Below are 21,601 nucleotides of genomic sequence, written 5' to 3'. Positions count from 1 at the left end.
AGAATACTTGAGGGTTCTAGCTTTGGAAAAATAATAATGAAAATGAGATTTGGGGATAAATCCTAGGTCTTATCAGCCATCTATTTGCCTTTATCCTCTTCCAAATGCTACCCATGCTTCACGGTCCAGGTTAGATTCTACCTCTTCCAGGAAGCCTTCCATAATACCTTCTGCAGAGCTTCAAAGGAATCACCTAACTGGCTCCATCAGAAGAGCTACCATGCTATAGATCACATGTGTCAAACACAAGGCCCGCGGGCCAAATCCAGCCTGCCAGGCCTTGCAATGTGGCCCGCACCGCGCTGTCATCACTGCACTCCACTGTCAGTTTATGACATTGTCAGTTTATGACTGTTCAGTAAACCATTCGGCCCGCGATTTAGGCTGGATTTTAGATTTTGGCCCCTTCTCTGATTGAGTTCGACACCCCTACTATAGATTATCACTCTGTGTGTCTTCCTCCCACTAGATGGTGACCTCCACGAGTTTAGAGTCAATAGCTTTTGAGTGTTATAGCCCCAGAATCTAACAGTGTCTGACATGTAGCACATGCTCAATAAATACATGTACATTCGTTGAAATAATTACAGGCCATATCTTTTTTTTCTAACCAAAAACCAATTATTATGTGTATGTATGAAAATATTAAGCATGCAACTAATTTAACACCATTAAATCATCTGGCAATGTTAAACATGAAAATTTTAGTTTCAATGCACATCAAAAGGTAGTACAATTTCTGTAATTCTTTATGGCTATATCTGTCTTGATGAGCATATGCCTTTATCAAATAAGAATTATGCCCAGGGTTTTTTAATTGTAAGAAAGAGAACCTGAGAGAAATGAGGCTGCTCCATCTTGGCTGGAGTCAGAAGTCCCTTAGCTTCTTTTCATCCAATATATTTGACAGTTAATTAAATACAATTTTGCAGCACTCCCTAGCTGTTTCCATTTATTCTAGCATCCCAAAGAGCACACAGAACAGAGGGAACTCAAGTCAAACACCAGTTTAAATTTGATTAAAATTAATGCTGTTCTCATAATTTACTAGTTCGCCTTCCTTTTCTCACTTGCCCTGGAGAGCTACCATTCCATTGGCCTTTTCCCATCCAGATCCCATGGAGGATGATCAGTGTGCAATGAGCCAAAGGCACTTGGGCTTGGTATACAGAAAAGGCCAAATCCCTCTTTAACCGTAACTTGGTCATTCAATGGCCTATAGTGACCAGAACTAACCTTAACTGAGTTCATGAGTGATGCCAATGGGTTTGCACAATCATTGCCATCAGTCATCCTACCAGACCTGGTACCAGCATCTCACACATTGCCAGTGCCGCCAGCAACCTATGTAATAACCAGAAGCCGTGTGCGATCTCTCTGGAATGTTTCCATAGAGGCTGTTTTGGTCCTACAAACTGAAAAATAAAGGCTCGCCTTAAAATAATTAAATCTGACCTAACACTATCTATGTTCTGTGCGTCTAAATGAAACAGGAAGCCAAGACATCTTACTAGGATTGCAGTCAGGTCTTGTGCTCCTTAATCACGTACAAAGTCCTGGTTGAAGCCAATACAGGGAGGCTCAGAGGAATGGTCATTTCTTTTCAGAAAAAGTGAAAATAAAGCAGGACCCAACGATGGCCACTTAACCCAGCTCTAATTCCCACCCCAATTCTCCCCACTCTGCAAAGCCTGGCATGAGCTCCTTCCCCTCTCCAGACACTAACCAGCACCCTCTCCTCCGAGTCCTCTTGGTTTGAACATCCCACCCAGAATGGAACTATGCAATGCTGTTTGTTGCTCGGCTTGCTTATGGAAATTAGACACCTCCCGTTCCTTATTTAATAAACCCATCTACTTGAGAATCATCTTCCTTTTTGCTGAAAACCCCACATCTAGCACCGAACTCAGAGTCAGGCGCATAACAGCTATTCATTAAAACCATGACTACTGGTCACATTTTCTAAAAGTTCAGTGGGAGGTTTATAAAATAACTCTACATAGCATTCCCTTCATTATTAAGTGAAGGTCCTTTGGTGAAGTTAAAAATTACTTCAGGAAAATCAGATTCACAGACATCTGTATATGAGGTGTGTTGTGTTCTACTGACTAGTGGTGGCACCGGACAAAGTTGCTCCCGTAACTGTGGCTGCAGGACAGTGGCCTGAGAAAGAGTTAGTACAACTCTGAACCACAGAGGCAAGTTTCTCCTCTCCCCAGCCTCACCCACAGCCACCCAGACCCCAATCTCCACGTCAGTTTGGTTATTGTTTTCCCATAAAGGAAACCCATGGTGTCATTCACCCCCTTTTTGTGCTCACAAAGCTGCCTCACGATGAGAAAGCCGCCTTGATGTTCTGAGATGGACCCAGAGAATACCCCTGGCACAGAAGACACCCACACCCATGCCCCCACGCATTCACCAAGGGGTGCAGGGCAGCTGCTCCTCCACAGGGACTCCCCGCGCACCACCCGGTACAGGGGACTCACAGCTAGACTGACCCCTCCCGGATATTAGTGCACACCTACAAGGTGTGAGGCCATCGGACAGGCACCAGGGGAGATAAAGAAATACTGGACTCATTCCTCCCTAACCTAGAATTGTGCTCAAGTAGAGAAAAGAAGAAAGTTGACTTTGACCCTCTAGCATCATGGTGGGCCTTTGTGCGTATACATATACACACAAATGCACAGACCCACAGACCTTTGGCACTTCATAACACACATAAAAAACAAGGACAGTCGAAACCAGTTTGGCTCAAAGGATAGAGCGTCGGCCTGCAGACTGAAGGGTCCCGGGTTCGATTCCGGTCAAGGATACATACCTTAGTTGCGGGCACATCCCCAGTAGGGGGTGTGCAAGAGGCAGCTGATTGATATTTCTCTCTCATGAATGTTTTTAATTCTCTATCTTTCTCCCTTCTTCTCTGTAAAAAATCAGTAAAATATATTAAAAAAAACAAAACAAAACAAAAAAACAAGGACAGCTAATATAAGCCCTGTGCTTGTTCAGAAAAGAGATTTCCACATGTTTGAGGATACTTCTTTCTTCTGAGGGATCAGAGGGATTAGAAAAATTCCATTAGATATGGTTCTCAGTCTGGAATGGCAGGGATCAAATAATTACGAAATAGTAGATTACATAAAAGTAGCTTTTTGTCATCGCTGGTCTCCCTGGGGACTTACTTAAGCAAGTGTATATTGAGATACTCCAAGAGAAATCAAGATTGCAGCGTTTCAAAGTATTGTCCCACAGAGTCCTTCATTCTTAGAGTTTCCCAAGTGAGGAGGTTCTGAGAAACACTCTTTGGGAAACAGTGTGTCAAAGAGACATAAGTTCCCTGAAGCCAGGGGTCTCTGCCATGCTCACCAATGTATCTCCAACACCTGGCACCAGGGGGTGATTCCATATAATATAATTAACTAAAAATCTGGCAAATGCCCAATGAGTGACTGTTGAATTCTAAGCAGGAAGACTGGCATTCACAATGGCATGGGGGTGAGAGTGTGCTGAGAGCAGGGAATCGTCTCCCCATGATGGCATCTTCATGGTCTGGGCGCCAGGTGGGAACGGATAAGAGTTTCAGGTGAGGTTGCCTTCACCTTTGCAAGAAGCAGAGAGCTACGAATCCATAAAGAATGTTGGTCTTTCTCTTCCTTACTCAGAATGAGAAAACAACTCAATCAGAAATCAGACTCCCAGATGTGGTTACAGATTAGCTCTGTTTCTTTACTGCCACCTTCTGGTAACCAGGCTCCTACACGGTAAATTTAAAATGCCACTTACAATATTTGCATTGCCCTATGGCATTTTAAGCACTTGTTTACTTCCTTTACCTCCTATGACATTATGCAAGCTAGGAGCGGTGAGGATGGCCTTTATTCTTTTTCATTTGCCCTGAAAACAACATAGAGCTTTAGCGATTTGCGCCGTGATAGGTTAGAGCAGAGCCAGAACAAACCACACCTGTTGGCCGGGCTTAGTCACCCGGCTTTGTCCAGATACATCTGCAAAGAGTTCTGTGGCTCTCACTCATCCCCTCACAAGCATAACCTTGAATGGAAAATTCCATGCCTTTCAAAAAAAGAGGATGCTTTTCAAACCCTAATCTTCTCAAGGGTAAAATCTATTCCACTTTACAAGGTTTCTGAGAAAGAAGTAGGGGTGTCGAACTCAATCAGAGAAGGGGCCAAAATCTAAAATCCAGCCTAAATCGCGGGCCGAATGGTTTACTGAACAGTCATAAACTGACAATGTCATAAACTGACAGCGGAGTGCAGTGATGACAGCGCGGTGTGGGCCACATTGCAAGGCCTGGCGGGCTGGATTTGGCCCGCGGGCCTTGTGTTTGACACATGTGATGTAGAGGGTCTACCATTGATTTTTTTATCGGACAGTTAAGATACCATGTGCCCTCCAGCACTGCCCCAGGATGGCGATCCACCAGCTTCGGCCCAAGCATACCTTGGTTTGGAAGCAGCAGTAGAGTTGGGTTAGGTATGGGTGTTTCCGTGCTAGCGCCAAGATCCTCTTCTCGGTCATGGTGCAGTCCACGTCGTCGTCCTGAAGGATGACGTCCTTCTTTAAGACTTTCACAGCATATACCTCGTCTTTGCCTTTGAGCTCCGCCAGCATGACCTGCAATCAATCAAAACCACCCTGTCAGTCTACACACGTAGGGAGAGAAGAAACAGGAGTCAATGCCAAGGGCTTAAAAATGGAATCCTTTCTTTCTATCATTTTAAGTAGCATCAAAGCCTTAAAAAATGTCTAGAAAAACATCCCAATACAGCTATTACCACTTACTCATTTTTAATCTCTAACACATTGGCTGGGCAAAGAAAAGTCCAGTGCACATCTGTTAAATAATTATGTTTACAAGCATTTGTAGTATTTGCACTTAAGAGTATGGTAAATATAGAATAGCATTTTTTGTTTTTTACCAGACAGTATTTCATAAGCGTTTTTCTACACAGTCTTCATCTTTATCATGGTGTCTGATAATTCAAGTAAATATATTACAAGTTATTTAAACTTTTACCTCCTAGTAGACATTTGAGTTACAAGTGATTATTAAGTACTATATAAAAATTGCAGCCGAATCCGGTTTGGCTCAGCGGTAGAGCATCGGTCTGCGGACTGAAAGGTTCCAGGTTCGATTCCGGTCAAGGGCATGTACATTGGTTGCGGGCACATCCCCAGAAGGGGGTGTGCAAGAGGCAGCTGGTCGATGTTTCTCTCTTATCGATGTTTCTAGCTCTCTATCTCTCTCCCTTCCTCTCTGTAAGAAAATAAGGTATATTAAAAAAAAATTGCAAAGAATATTTTTGTACATATAATTTTTTTCTTTCTTTTGGATCATGTCCTCAAGATAGAAAGTGGTAGAAGTGGATTATGGGGTTAAATATTTGCACATTCCTAGCTGATTTTTAAAAAAGATATATAATATAATGTGCCCCTAGCAAAGGAGACGTGTTTTAGTTTCCCAGCGATTTGCCAACATTTGGTGCTTCTCTTAAAAATTTATGTTGTTCATGTAATGGGTGTGAAATGTTACCTAGATGCTGTAAACTTTTTAAATATTTGTTTTCTAAGCAAATTTCTTTTGTGTGAACTATTTGTCAGTTTCCTCTTACGTATGTGTATGCACTTGGTCCATAAACATACTATCACTTTACTTTCTGTAAAGGTTTTTTCTAAATGTGTCTTATAATTTTCTGTTCTTTTTTTCTATGAAACAGGATTATTTATCTTTTTTTGTAGCTGAACCTGCCCTTGTTTACCTTTGTGGTTTCTTCTGTAGCTTTAAAGCTGGGAGTTGTGAGTCCTTCTCCAGAGAACCAATGAACAGTTCTGTTTCTTAAATTTGTTTTATCATTTGATATTTTTGCACTCATTTCCCTACAAATGTGACAAGCCTTTCTCCCATTCAATAACTAACTCCTCAGTACAGTGCCAGGCTAAATGTTAGAACTGAAGAGCAGTAACTCAGAAGCTTAATGAGGGAATTCGGGATGCTAATGTGAAGACTTTTAGTTGCCCACGTAAAATGCAAACTCTTTAAAACTGGCTCGCTGTGACTGTGATTTCTCCTAAGAAATAATCTAGATGTGTCAGAGTCATCAGAGTTCCCATCCTGCCCAAGCGCCATCTGGAACCCCGTAGCCTTTGAGGCTGCTTGTTCCCCATGAATCTTGCTCACAATGAAAGCTACTCACATCCTCCAGTTATGCTGGCCAGAGGACTGGGGTCTGCTTCTTATTTAGCCCGTCTCTAAAGAATGTGCTTACTTCAGCCTTTGCCATTTAAGTAGATCCAGTGAACTCCTGCAGCACTGATCTCAGACTGAGATGGGGCAGGTGAGATGGGCCAGGAACCAAGCTCTGTACCCTGGGGGCTCACAGAGCCATTTTCCTAGGAGTGGAGTGGCTCTGTCCCCCAGCAAGCCTCCTGACCCACAGCCTGACTCGACTAGTGAGGACATGTGATTCCCAGGAGGTCCCAGAGGCAGGTGCCTCGGCTCCAGGGCAGGGCCTCTCTACTCCAGAAGGTCCTCCAACACTCATCCACTCCCAGACATGGCTTTGCGAACAGCCGAAGAGCCGAAGAGCAGAGATCATAGCTGAAAGGTTAACCAGATTCTTAGGCTCTCTGCCTGTCCATCTCTTTTCTTTAAAAAATTATTTTTATTGATTTCAGAGAGGAAGGGAAAGGAAGGGAGATATAGAAACATCAATGATGGGAGAAAATCACTGATGGGCTGCCTCATGCACATCACCTACTGAGGACTGAACCCGCAACCCAGGCATGTGCCCTGACTGAACATCTAACAGTGACCTCCTGGTTCATAAGTCAGTGCTCAGTTGCTGAGCCACACCAGCCAGGCTGTCCTTTTTTTTTTTCTAAAATGAGCAGGAATTATTCTTTCATCGCACCCCACCTTCAGAATGGTGGCTAATCATCATGAATGCTGTATTTGAGCCCCCTCTGCATCCACACTCCACACCACTGTGTCTGTTGCAGTGGGGAGCAAGATAGGGAGGATGGCACCAAGGGAAGAGGACCCTGATCCAAGAGAGGAGGTGATTATTCCCATTTTCTTGCACAAACAGAGGTTAAACAAAGCCTTTAGTGAGTGCCAGAAAAGTCAGTTACATAACAGTTAACTTCCAAGTGACATGTGCTAAGACTTGTTTTGAGCCCTAAGTTCACAGAGGGCACACATGCTGGAGTTCATGTGCAAACTCTATATAATGAATTAAAACCAGGATTTCAGATGACTGTCTGAAAGAGGGAAGAGTATTGTTACCGTTATTGATAATGGAATGCCAAGCACACGAAAAGCAATTTGAACTTTTCAAAGTGCTTTCTCACCTAGTAGGTCACTTGATTCCCATCCCCTTTTGACAAGTGGGCTACACGGAATCCCAAAGAAGTAAAGAGCCCACACTAATATGTCTCCCCCCGCACCCCCTTTCCTATCTGCTTTGCCTTAGGCCACTTCCACACAATAAGGAAGGAAAATTGAATAAGACAGGGTGAAAGGTTCATCTCATATCAAACCAATGAGGGGGCAGATGCCACAAACCTTGCCAAAGCTGCCTTTGCCCAGCACTTTGATGAAGTTGAACTCGTCTAGGCCCAAGCGCTTGGCCTGGCCTTGCCGGACTTCGCCGTTCTCTCCGGGACTCGCCTGGCCGTCAGTGGACCCCGATGCCCTGTGCTCCTCCCCACGGTTGTCAAATGACAAGGCCTTCCGGATGTTGTTTTCAAGTTCTTTTAATTCTAGAGCCAAGGGAGACAAGATAATACAACTAGTGCACAGCTCACGAGCCCTCAGATCTCAGAATTTCACCCTCTTTTCGGCTTTTCATAGCAACAGATCCAGTATGGCGTTCCTTCATTTACACATTTTTATGGGCACTTAACACACAGCAGGGCCTAGGCATGCAAAGAGGAGGACACAGCCCAGCAACCAACCCCTTCAGCGTGGACTGGGCCACAGCCACTACTCTGAAAGCCCCTTTGGCTAGTGGCCTGTCCAATTGTTCTTAATGCAAGAATCCCAGCCTTCTCGGAACCTTGCAGAGTTCCAAAGGCCACGGATAACCTTTGAGTTTCCTTTGAAGAATAGAGTAACGACTTGCTGAGAACTGCCATCACAGTAATCTTGGTGATAAAATTATTTCATCTTCTGAAGGACTTCATGTGGCTTTGTTGCTGGGTTTACTCTAAATACCCATCTCATGCAAGGTTATTTAACAAAATAAGCAAGGAGCTTATCATTAACCAAAGAACTGCTTCCCCAAAGGGAAAGACTGCAAATGTATCTCAGATGGGGCAGGATTCCCAGGATAATTTCACAATGGTGAAGCTTGGAGGGACGCAAGGCTGTGATGCAAATGCCCTGGGGGTGATAATGCTGGGTGAGCCTTAAGCCTTTTCTCTTTGAGGAAGCTTTATAGTTAGGTATTAATTCACCCAGATACACATTCCTCTTGTAGATATGGGCATCTTGAGCATAATCCAATTTTAAGACACTCATGGACAACGCTGGGATTACACAAGAGGAACACAGACCCTAACGCGTGGGAATCAGAATCAGGCATGAGAAGCCAGGAGCCTGACCTAAAGAGATCTTCAGCTCCTTTCAGAAGACTGAGGCCCACGGCAGCTCACTCAAGGAGCCTGGGGTCTTTCGTAGATCTGGTCTTTGGCTCCCCTGAGAAGGGGAGGGATGGGGAGAGCTTCTGAACCTTCTGATATCTTCCCACCCAATCGGCAGTTTCCTATCACATACTCTTCACTAAATAAAACTTTTAGTCTCAGCATAGAGCAAAACATCTCAGTTTCCAAGGCAAGTTATGGAATGGATTTTGGGAGATAGGACTTGGGTGTTTAAGGATACTGAAGCTTAAAGAAAATGCCTATGTTCTTACAATGGAGCAAAGAGAAACCATGTCTTATTTCCGTTTCATAATAATGCCATGTCTTGCTAAGAGGGTTTTCACATTTATCTGTGTACATGTCCCTGCTGGGTAATGCTGGCACCTGCATTAACTGGGGACAGAGAGAGGCTCTGAGAGGCTGGACAGCATGCTGCCAAGACTGGGCAGCACAATGGGCAGGAACCACATAGAAAATGGGTCACCGCCCTCTTACTTAGGGTCTTTTCGCCATAGGACCCCATCTCCTTGAAGTTCTCAAAGGGAAACAGGAAAACTCCCAGTCTGGTCCAGGATAATACCTGCTCGTCTGGAGCTCACCGAGCATCATCAGATGCCTTACAAATCAGCCTCTTTTGGACTGATGCACACTCTCAATGTGCAGCAAGTTAAGCAGAGCAGCACAAAGGGAGACTCAGACCAATTATTTTGTGGCCTCGGGCCTGGCACACTGCCCTGCAGCTGTTTTATTTGCTCCTGGGTAAGAAGAGCTGGGTCACATCTGCAGGATAAGATGACCTGGGAGGCAGGTTGGATGGCACAGACTCGGAGAGTGGGGTCCCTAAGCCAGGAGGGGCATGGTCTCGCCCTCTACCACTGGTGTGGGTCCACTAACCTTTACCACTAACCTTTGGCCAAATCTTTGCAAGTCTCTGACCATCCATTTCCCACCCTGTAACACGGGGACAGTAAAGGAGCACCAGCATAGAGTTGGGGTGAACACAGAATTGGGATAATGACTCCAAAAGGGACTGCAAGAAACCCAGGGACTCTAACACAATACAATTAGTCCTGCTCCGCAGATGTATGCTTCCCTCCCCAGTGACATCTGGTTCTGGTCACCAGAGGGGAAGTTTTGAAGTGTCTATGTCCCTCCTCAGCCTCACCATTCTGCCTGCAGAATCAGAAACCTCTGCCTGGCCAGTGTGGCTCAGTGGTTGAGCATCAACCTATGAATCAGGAAATCACATTTCGATTTCCAGTCAAGGGCATATGCCTAGGTTGCCAGCTTGATCTCCATTTGGGGCATGCAAGAGGCAGTCGATCAATGATTCCCTCTCATCACTGATGTTTCTATCTCTCTCTCCCTCTTGCTTCCTCTCTGAAATAAATAAAAATACATTAAAAACTAAAAAAAAAAAAAACAAAAAAAACAAGTAACCTCTGATTACTTTACACTTATCCCTATGGGGAGAAAAGAGGCAGCCTGAGCTGAGCTTCAGAGAGGAGTGAGGCCCAGAGCTGGATTCCTGCCCACTTCTTGCAATCTCCTCCCCAGCTTCATCCTATCCCCACCCATCCACCCTGGCCAAGATAGGAGATGTCCTCCCCACCCATCCCGACTACTGCCCTGATCTTAGGCATTGGTGTGATGGTTAGAGTCAAGAGGAATTAAGTCAAACTCAACTGAGTGATGCTGACAGGCCTGGCGGCAGACAGTGGGGCCCAGTGGTAAGAGAAGGGGCTATACGCCCTCCCTCTCTGCACTCTGGAACCAGGGAAAAGAAAGAACCTCAGCATCACGTGCTCCTCCTTTCTTACTCAGGCCTGGAAGGGATTTAAGGTAGAAAGGCCTTTAGTGTCTTGCCCTCAAGACAGCCTGTAGAGTGAAAGAACCGCTAATGAGTCAACAGGACCACTGGCTGTTTTGGGAAACACAGGGACATTCCTGGGTAGGGAGCCTCAGCTCCTCTGAACTTCCGATGACCAAGCTCAGAGGTAAAGAAGCAAATCCGAGGGTCTCACCCTGGTCACAAGGGGAGGTGGGTGCTGACTTGGATCGGTCTTCCTCAGAGGGTGAGCCTCCAGAAGCGGGCTGCGGTGACTCGGCGCCAGCAAGGAGCTAGAGAAGGGGGAGAGGAAGAGGGGAGAGAGGCATGAGAAGCGAGGGTGGTGAGTTTCCCTGAGATCAAAAGCTTCAAGATCCCCTACCCAGCACCAAAGGGGTTGCTGGTGCAGTGACACCTCTGAATCGATAGTCTGAAAGTACAGTCTCAAGGTTTTCTTTGCCAATTGAAGGGAAGAAAACAGGAGACTTCATTTGGTTCAATTATTATTCTGCCCAAATACAACTGACCTTTTTAAGCAAAACTCAAGCATACCCCCTTTCATAAAATCTCCCTCACCTATTCAAGTGATGCAAATTACCTTATCCAAAGCAATGTGACATGGTCTTACCCCCAGTTTGGCATTTAAGCTCTAGCCAATACTACATGTATGTGTATATTATGTGGGGCTCTCTGCTCAGGTGCACTATAGGTTTTTTGCAGGATGGTACTGGTATTGTCCTGGTGACTTATACAAAATGATACACATACTAAGGGCTCAGCAAATACTTTCAGATGCACTGATATTTGTTAGCAAAGTTGAAAAGAACAACTCCCAGTGAACTCTAATTTTTATCCAAATGATGGCATATCCATTTTTAAGTTCCCATTAAAGTCTGAGGTTTGGACTGAGATACCATAAGCATTTTGTTCCCTCTTCCTCCTGGTCTACAAGCTGGAAGGTGCACACATCCCTCTGGGTAATGGACTGACTACTTGCAAGGGGCAATATGAAGGGAACAAAAAATCCAGCAAGCCCGACCCACTCTCCTGCAAAGAAGCCCTTTGAGTTTCTGGCCAAGGCCACTTGTCTCTCATCCTCTTATACAAATTTAAGCTTATACTGAGTTCACTTAGCTTATGTCTAGCTTTTGCATCAGGACATCGCAGCAATAAAAAATACCAGGACTGAACTCCCTTTGTCTTCTACTCTACTCCTCTCTGAATTTCTCCATGTTGGCTTCCTACCACCAGGTTCCCCAAATCCACAACAGACAGACAATGCCCAGGTAAATATGGGGAAGAGGGCAGGTACTGAATTTTCTTTTAAATGCCTCATGGCAATAAATATTGTTTCAATTTACTCCTGGCAAGGAAAAAAACACACACAAACCCATGTCTTCTGAAAATGTCTCTCTCTAGAGCTCATTAATGTGTGTGTGTGTGTCTAGCCTCGTCATCACAAGGGGTGTGTACATCCTGCCTCTTCAGCAGGGCCCTAGCACTCCTGGGGGCGGACATTCTGCTTGCCATTTCAATGCCTTGGGTCAGTAACTTAAGTCCTGTTTCAACCAGTGGGGTAGACAGAGCTGAGAAGAGCCACCAGAAACCCAGAATCTCACAGCCAACCATTAAAATAGACTTCATTTCTGCGACTCTCGCAGAAACAGCTTTGTTGATTGGGAAGGTAGAGAAGCAGCAGCTTAAGGAGATGAAAACAATCCACACCTTCCCATTCAACGGAGAAGGCTCTTCTGAGCGGCACCAGGGAAAAGGCATGGGCAGCTTCTAAAATGAGAAGGGGAAACACAGAGCCCTTCAGAAGGTATTTTGCGGCAAAATTTAGAAGAAACACTTAGGAGTCAGGATGATAGAGGCACCCAGAGCTAGACGTGCTTTTCTAGGAAAACCTTGAGAATGCCTGACTCTGTCCACCCGCCGCCGCCAGGATTTCTTGCCCAGTTAACTCGGTTCTGATTTGTCATAACATACTTTTTCAAAGATTGTGACATCTCACAGGTTAGCAGCCAAGGATAAAAAGATCCTTCAAAGCAAATGCTATGGGTACCCTTTAGCTGCATTTGCATCCATGGGCCTGACTTACCAAAAAAACAACTTTAGCAAACAGATCTCTTCCTACTGACATTCAGAATGTCACATGGACAGAGACAGGGCTTTGGTCTGCAAAGAAAAGCCCAGATGTTTCATGTCATGGGGCATTCACCATGTCCCCCAGGCAGCCGAGTGCCGGCACTATCAGATCTTGGCTTGCTCCCTAGAAAAGAATGTGGCTCCAGCTCTTCATCCCTTTATCCTCATCGGGGCTATAGCAGGGGAAAAGTTTAAACACTGACATTGCTGTCATGCCAGTTCTGGAGGCAGAGGCGTCTATTTCCTTGTCTAGGGTCAGCAGCCTGCTTTTTCTAGAAGAAATTCTCAAGTCCTCCTTTAGGTTCCCCAGAGAAGCATAACACTTGGGGCTCCCCCGCTTCTGGAACGGGAGGAGACGTGAATGTGACCTGCCTGGCCTCTGTTTTTCCCCCTTTCAAGCACATGCTGTTTTGAGTACAGTGTCTCAAACCCAGCAGTCCTGTAACCTCACTCTAAGCCACTGCCAGGAAGCCAGAGCAGAGATGCAGGCCCACAAAGAGCTCCAGAAGCACCACCCCCGAGTGGCCCGTCACCTTTTTTCTCCTCTGGCCACTGTTGGTGATTTTGTCTGGGGTGACGCCAAGGTCTGCCAGGACTTTGGCGATTCCTCTGGCGTCCACGCCACAGTTGGGAGCCACGTTGGTCTCGCAGCGTCGGTGAACGTTCATCTTGCAGACTATTAGGAGACACGAAAGAGAAACACCACAGTGTTCATGGCCTAAGACTGTGCTTTGTTTTTTGTTTTTTTTGTGTGTGTGGGTGTGTGTTTTTTCTGATTGTTCAAATACTGCATGTGAATTTGATAGGTTTTGGAAAACGCAGAAAGACAAAAAGAAAAAAAGAAAAATCACCCATCATTCCACCACACGTAACTAAAATCATCCTTCAAACCATTACACACAGAAAACCACTGTTTTTCAATTAAATAAATGTCACATTTGCACTTTCTTTCAGGGAACAGAACACTGACTGCGGAAGAATTTAATTGGTTTATCTGAAGCAACATTCATTTGGATTGTGAAGCCAAAGGGGTCACATGCACCCAGTCCGTTCTATTACCCTGTTGATAGGTGGGGATGTTACCCAGAGAGGAATGCCCAAATAGAGCCTATTAAAATGTCATCTGAGCCCAGCCAGTGTTGCTCAGTGGTTGAGCATCGACCTATGAGCCAGGAGGTCACAGTTCAATTCCAGGTCAGGGCACATGCCCGGGTTGCGGGCTTGAGCCCCAGTGTGGGGTGTGCAGAAGGCGGCTGGTCAATGATTCTCTCTCATTATTAATGTCTCTGTCTCTCCCCCATTCCTCTCAAATCAATAAAAATATATTTTAAAAAAAATGTCATCTGGAAATGAGGATTTTGGCCTGGCCAGTGTGGCTCAGTAGTTGAGCACTATGAGGTCACTAGTTTAATTCTGGGTCAGAGTACATGCCAGGGTTTCCAGCTCAATTCCCAGCAGGGGGTCTGCAGGAGACAGCCAACGGATGTTGTTATTTCTCTTTCATTGATGTTTCTCTCTCTCTCCCTCTCCCTTCCTCTATAAAACAAACAAACAAACAAACAAACAAACAAAAAACCCATACATATTAAAAAGAAAAAAAAAAAAAAGAGGACATTGACCTCCAAGGCACCTTTCAAACCTAAAATTCAATTTCAACAGAACAAAGGCCATGCTGGAATGTCATTTGACCTACATCACGTAGTTTTTGGAATAGTACATCAAAGGAGAAAACAAATTATTCTGGTTTCCAGTCCAGCACATAGGGCGTTTGGAAGTAGTCATTCTGTCCTAACAAGTAAAAAGCTGAACAAACTGAAAAATCTACAACTCTTCTTGAATTTTCAGATAAGTAAGGTCACAGGGCAAAGCACTGCCCCCAAAATGGGAGCGACAGGCAACTTAGGTGAATCAGAACAGAAACTCTCAGCAGCAACCTCTGTGGGAACCAGTGCTGTGGTAGGGAAATCATAACTGAAATTGGCCAATTGCTGGAGTCTCCGAGGACAAGCCTGAGGGTCAAAAATTCTAGGCAAACCTGGTCTTCTGTGAGTTTTACCAGGTTCCCATAGTGAATATTGGGGTGAGGGGGAGATATTTCCTTATGCTCTGGCAGAAGGAGAGAAAAGGAAACCATTGGAAATACTCCAGGGCACTCCAGAGCCTCAACTATTATAGTTTTCAGGTCCTAACTGACCCGAGGGAGGAAAAATACCCAACACCAGCCTGTTCTAGTCAGCCTGTTCCTGCCCACCTACGAGGGGAGAAAAATCTGAACTTATGAAGTTCACAGTCCAGAGACACAGGCTCACTGAAAGACAGATCTACTCACAGGACCACGGAGCCTTCCCTTCCCAACACCTGACCATCACTACAGCTCCTATTAACCAGCATATCAAGTCCGGTATCAAGAAAAAAATCACGAGGCATACTAAAAGGCAAAAATCACAGTTTGAAGAGACAGATCAAGCATCAAAACCAGAACCAAGGATGCTGGGATTATCTGATTACACATTTAAAACAACAACAATTAATATGCTAAGGGCTCTGATCAATAAAGGAGACAGCATGTAAAAACAGATGGGCAATGTTAAGCAGAGAGATTGGAATTCTAAGAAAGAATCAAAAGGAAATGCTAGAGACAAAAACACTAGCAGATATGAAGGAGGCTGTTAGTAGAGGAAAGAATCTCTGAACTTAAAAGTAATATCAATAGAAACTTCCAAACATAAAAAAAGACAAAGACTTAAAAAAAAACAAAAAACTAGGAACTGTGGGACAACTAGAAAATGTATGTTATGGGAACAGTAGAACGAAAAGAGAGAAAGGAATAGAAGAAATATTTTCACACAAAAACCTGCCCACATTGGAATGTTTACAGCAGTTTTATTTATAATTGCCAAAACTTGTAAGCAACCTAAATGTCCTTCAGTAGGTCAATGAATAAATAAATTGTGGTAAATTCATACAAGGAATACTATTGAGCACTAAAAATAAATTAGCTATTAAACCATGAAAAGATGAGAGAAGCTTAAATGCATATTTCTAAGTGAAAGAAACCATCATATTTTATACATCCTATTATTCCAGTTATGTGACATTCTGGAAAAGTAAAACTATGGAGACAGTAGGAAGATCAGTGGCTCCCAAGGGTTAGGGCGAGGCAGGGATGAATAAGGACAGCAGAGGATTTTAGGGCAGTGAAACTACCCTAAATGATACTATCATACCCTGTATGATACTATAATGATGGATTCACGTCATTCTACATTTGTCCAAACTCATGCAATGTACAGCACCAAGAGTGAACCCTTATGAAAATGGAATGATAATGACATGCTGGCTCATCAACTGTAACAAATGTACCACTCTGGTGGGGGATGTTGATAATGGGGGATGTTGATGGTGGGGGAGGCTGGGAGTATAAGAGGAAGTTTCTATGCCTTCCATTTAATTTTGCTGTGAACCTAAAACTTAGTCTCTCTCTCACTCTCTCTTTCTCTCTCTCTCTCTCTCTCTCTCTCTCTCTCTCTCTCTCTCTCTCTCTCTCTCTCTCACACACACACACACACACATACACATACACACACACACACCCCTCTTTCTGGAATGAAACCAGGCAGCTCGGCCAGACCTCCTGCTGGCCTTGAGTATCTTGGTCACTAGCTTGGAGAAAGGGACTGCTCAGATACGGCCTCCCAGCCCCCAACCCAGGCTTCAAGAGTCCCATGGAGCTATGGAGCTGAAGATGCCACAGACCTCAGGCAGAGGAGTGGGGATGAGGGGGGATGGTGGGAGGGAGCTTTCTCAAAAAATACAAAGCTCCACACAGCCTGGCCGTGGTACTGACTCCATTAACTGATGTCTGAAAATCCAGAACCAGCATGTATCCCTGGTAACAAACAGCACTCTGTTCTAATTTCTCTGTTCTACTCCCCTTAGCAGCAGCTACACTTGATACTCAGTCCACCTTACCTGCACCTGCCCACCAACCCACCACCATCCATTCTTTCTTAGGGAACAGAAAGGACTGCACAGAGATCATTGCTCAGGGCAGCTGTGTGCATAATTTAACCACTGGCACCCTCTGGTGTTGAAAATCTAGACTTGTCTGTCCTAACAAAACAATTAGCCTGGGTTGGCAGGTTAGCAAAATAGACATGGTCTTTGGAGAATTTTTTTATTTTTAAGAAAACTGCTATTTTCTGGGCAAGCTGTGTAGTTGTCTTAATAGATAATAATAATAATAATAATAATAATAATAATAATAATCCAAATGACATGTCAGTTTAAATGAATGACATGAGACTGACTATGAAAATGCTTTTAAAAAGTCTGGAAACAAGAGAGCAAAGCTGGCTGAGGCAGGGGAACTTGAGGTGATTCAGGCAGCCACATGGGGCTCCTGGAGGCAGGAGAGTGATGCCAGAGGCTGCAGACCAGTAGACGCAAGCGGATGTGCCACTTGGAACCAAAAGAAACCTGTAATGTGGGCTGAACAAATCACCTCAATGCCCGCTGCCCCTCTCCCCATCACTATTGCTGGGCTGCCACTCATAGGCCTGTACCTAAGGCTTCTCTTTTCCAGGCTGCCTCTCGGTGTTCATTTTCAGCTGGTTTTGCATGATGACTGTCCTGAGAAGAAACATTGCAGCCTCACTGGGACTCTTTTGAAAGGGAAATCATTATTCTAGCACTACCCAAGTTTTCAACACATATTCATTGAGCTCCTACTATGCACTGGGTGGTGTTTCAGCAGCAGCAGCAGGGTCATCCTGGCCTTCATTCATTTTGGTTTGCATGTTTCCACCCTTTTCATAGCTGAGATGAAAGCTAGGATTGCAATGAGGTGGGTCAGCCTGCTGGGAATTCTTCCAAAGCAAGCAGGCAAGGTTCTGAGCACGATGACAGAGCCATGCCCAAGGAGGCGGGCAGGCCTATGTGTGCCCACAGAAGTGTCTTTGTGTTGGGGTGATTTGGCCCTTCAGGGTGAGCCAGGACAATGGTTTGATTTCACAACAAGTTATAGTAAGCCATGCCATTCTTGATAGAGAATGTTAACAATTATGACCAGGAAATTGTGTAATTGTGCAAGGGAAGTTGGTAGTGACTGACTGCAGAGTCCTGAGCAGAAGACAAGAAAAGGATGGTAGAGGGGTAGCTCCATAGGGTCACATGGGCACCAGGTGTCACCAGAGAGGGAACAGGGAGTCCTGATCACACTGCAAATGCCATTCAAAGCTTTCCAGAAATACGACTGGCCAGTTGCCTGCTACCCAGCATTGCTCAGATGAAAATGCTGGCTGAATCTCTGGCAACTTGCCATGCATGATGGCTGTCACCAAGTCTTTATTTATTTTTCTTAGACCCAGGCAAGAGGGGCCCCTGCTCTGGCCCATGCTGGCCTCTTCTGGTCATAAGCCTCTCCATAGGTAAGGCATTGCAAGGGCAAAAAGACTTGAGGTTGAAAAAGAATCAAAAGAGAGAAATGAACACACGGGACGTGGAGACAGTGAAACTCCTCTGTGGGAGCTACTAAAGAGGTGGAGACACATCATTGCATATTTGCCAAAGCACTCTGAATGCCCATCCATTGATCCCAATGCAAACTGTGGACATTGGATGATCATGATGTATCAATGTAGGCTCAGCGATTGTCATAAATGTGCCACTCTGGTGGGGGATGTTGATGGTGGGGAGACCAGTGTATGTCGAGGCAGAGGGTATGTGCAAAAAATCTGTATCTTTCACTGCAAAGCTAAAAATGGTCTAAAAATAAAGTCTACTGAGAGGGGAGAGGCAAAGAGGGGAGAGGAGGGGGATAAGAGGGTCACAGGAGTAAGAAAGGAGTAAAGGGAAATGGCCAAGTCAGGATAACAGAACAGAAGAAGGAAGATCTGTGGACTTTTGCTAGAGGGCCTACATACTGAACAGCCTTTGCCTTCTAGTCTCCCTGTGGTCTCCCTCACAGTCCCCCGAGCTCCTGGGAAACAGGTACCCTTGCTCTAGGCAACCTCATTCTCCCATTCTTTGCTTGAGAGTATTTCCTGCCAACAGAGCTGAATACACTGTCTCTGGGCCATGTCCTCTTCTAGGGTCATCCAGGGACCCACACGTTAGCAACAACGTCCGTGTGTCTCGGTTGCTTTCTTAAAATATCTGTATTTATGAGATGATGGTATTTTCTCATCTGAATTTCTTAGATAGATCAATAATTAATATATTTACTAAAACCCAGACATGGCCTCATCGGAGACCCATTCAAAGCAGGCTCTGTGCTTCCCAGCAACTCTATTCAACGCTCCAAAAATTCAGCACTCCTCTGCTAAAAATAGTCAAGATTACTGTCCATTATCTTCTTACGCTTCCTTTGTCACAATGCCATTGGACGTTAGAGAGGATGCCAACAGGCTCTATTTCTCTCAGGGCTGGGTGCTAGAATCCTAGAAAAGGAGCCAGGAATGTCTGGGAAACTCACACAAATCAACAAAGGTGGCAGCAGTTGGCTCTTCCTCCTGTCGCGGGTCCAGTTCTCCTCAGTTCCCACCACAGCCATCTCCAGCCTTGGCCACCCTCCTCATGCCTTCCACACCCCTACTTCTCACCTTGACTTAAAAAAAAAAAAGGATCTACTTCCATCGCATTGCTCTCAACGGATTCAGCACCTTGCCCCATCACTTCCCCTGGACTCCTATCCGGGACACAGCAAACCTATCTGAACCCAGGCCACCCCCTGAGGCATTCCCTCCATCTTTCCTGCAAGGCCCATCCCTCCTCTGCCCCTGCTGTAGCAATGGTCCCCTTTCCCTCCTGGCTCATTAACCTCTCCTGTCCCACCGTCTTTTCCCTAATTATACTAGACATTCTGAAAGTGCTACACCCTCCATCCTCTATTCAGCCTCTGCATTTGGGCTCCATCTCCACCATCCCACCCAGACAGCTCCTGCTGAAGTCACTATGACCTCTTCGTTGTTAAATCCAACCCCATGTTGCACTTCCTACCTTAAATAACCTCCTGGAACCACCCGTTGCTTCCTTGTTAATTGTTTAATACTCTCTCCTTTTTGGTTTCCACAGTGCCATTTCTCCATGCCTTTTCTCCTTCCTCTGAGGTCCTTCCCCCTGTTGCTTTTGCTGGCTCATCCTTCTTCCTCTGAACCCCAAGGTGCGAGTCTCTCTCTTCACACACAAAGGCACTTCTCCTGGGGACGACATCCACTCTATCGCTTTAACTACTACTTAGATATTGAAATGCTTGGTCTAAACTTCTCCCCAGGTTTAAATGAGAATGCCCAGAAGTTGGACATTTCTATGTAAATTTCCTACAGGTACATCGAGGTAGCATGTCCCCAGCTCAACTCTACATACTTGCCTCCAGCACTGTAGCCTCTCCTGTACGCCCTCTCTCAGCAAATGGTGTCGCTGTCCTTCCAGCTGGGCCTGGTCACCACATCTAACAAACTACTCCTCCGTGTCGCCTCCCCTCTATTCTCACTGAAGACATTGCCTCATTTCCAATCCTAACAATTTCCCACTGAGACCCCTTAAATGACCAATTTGGTCATGGCCTCAGTTTTCCTTCTTATACTTTACTCTTTGTCTAATTTTTCCACATTGGGTACTTATTAATAATGTATTCAGTACAATATTGTTTTTAAATAATAGCCATGCAATACTCCTGCCTAATAGTTCATGGCTGTCCAACTCTGTGAGTAGACTGGACTAGCTTATGGAACTGGACACTCTATTTGGATCCCCCAGATAGTTCTCATGGTCCCATATTATGTACTATTACCCATTTTACTTAGCATGCCCCTCTGTGCAGAAGGTAACTCACGGGCAGGTCAACAGGAAATAGAGGAAAGTTCAAGAGTCAAAGTTCAAACCCTACTTGAGCTGAAAAATTGTGTAACAACAATAAGTTACTTAGTCTCGGAGCCTCAGTTCCCTCACTGGAGACATGGGACAATAGCGCTCACATCACGACCCTTTGAAGGATGAATACGATGTCTTATGTGATAGCGTTCTAGCATGGCTCCTTCCAAGAATAGGCTCCGAACCACGGATTGTGACAAATATCTATTACTCATTTCAGTGCCCAACTCCAAAAGTATTTGTTCCCTTCTGATCTAATGTATCTTTTCCTTCAATTATTTCTATGCTTTTCCAGGCTCATCTTGTCTCCCCAGCTCGTTAACTATCCTAACAGGTGAGGGCACGCCTTCCTCCCCTTGGACCCGGATGGAGGTGGAGTTCCCTTGGCCAGTGTGGTGTCGGCAAAATCGCCGAGTAATTAACGGGGCTTGACAAGAGCTTGTGCTCCGTCCTCCCACAGAACCTGGAACTTGCTTTTGAGGCTATGAGAACAAGCAAAGATTTTTAAAAAGAGGAGACCACAGGGGCACGCAGGGGCGGGGGGGCAGGGGCGGGCACGGAACGCCTTACCTTTACACTGCAGCCCCTGCCGCAGGAGGCCCCAGAGCAGGGACCCACAGTGGTCGCAGAAGGTGGGGACCTTGTAGTTGTGGATGCTGAACTTGTGGGGCATGTTGACGCTGAACCGCTGGGAGCCCACCTGCAAAGATGTAAAAACACGGTCATGGCCAAGCTCTTGTGCAGCCTGGAGTGCTAATCGTTGGACCTTCTACAGAACTTTCCAGAAGGCATGGTCATTGCAGGTGGCACGCCCTAGCTTGGCTCTGAATACTGCCCTGAGAAAGAGGTAAAGAAAGCCTCCCTCCTTTGCTCCTGATGCCTTCAACCCGTGTGCTGCCGCTCTGTTGGACTCCGACAGTCACTCCTTTGAAAACCAGATCATAAATCCATCTAATTATAAGCTGTCTTTGACCCCCAATTCTAATGGCCTATGGTTATGCAGTATGTACTTCACAGAGAATTAAAACCTGGCTTTGAAATCAACTACTGTGAATATAGATAACCCCTATACTGACATGCACAGTC

The 21,601-nt window shown here is 45.3% G+C and overlaps 1 protein-coding gene across 2 annotated transcripts in view; it reads right to left on the bottom strand.

Annotated features, from left to right (window-relative positions):
* Window positions 1–21,601, bottom strand: part of PRKCE (protein kinase C epsilon) — a 436,087-nt gene that overhangs the window by 130,075 nt on the left and 284,411 nt on the right. The window contains exons 7-12 of one of the 2 annotated variants that reach the window (XM_084901004.1): window positions 21,086–21,215; window positions 13,177–13,319; window positions 12,221–12,280; window positions 10,692–10,788; window positions 7,589–7,785; window positions 4,465–4,638 (exon numbers count right to left, since the gene is read on the bottom strand). In XM_084901004.1, coding sequence (XP_084757130.1) covers window positions 4,465–4,638; window positions 7,589–7,785; window positions 10,692–10,788; window positions 12,221–12,280; window positions 13,177–13,319; window positions 21,086–21,215 — 801 coding nt within the window. The remainder of the gene's footprint in view (window positions 1–4,464; window positions 4,639–7,588; window positions 7,786–10,691; window positions 10,789–12,220; window positions 12,281–13,176; window positions 13,320–21,085; window positions 21,216–21,601) is intronic. The other variant, XM_084901005.1, reaches the window with a different exon arrangement.

This window comes from Pipistrellus hanaki (genome assembly GCF_964339955.1).
Source record: "Pipistrellus hanaki genome assembly, chromosome: 12".
NCBI lineage: Eukaryota > Metazoa > Chordata > Mammalia > Chiroptera > Vespertilionidae > Pipistrellus > Pipistrellus hanaki.
The sequence above is the reverse complement of the archived record's forward strand: the minus strand, read 5'-3'. Positions and strand labels throughout refer to the sequence as shown.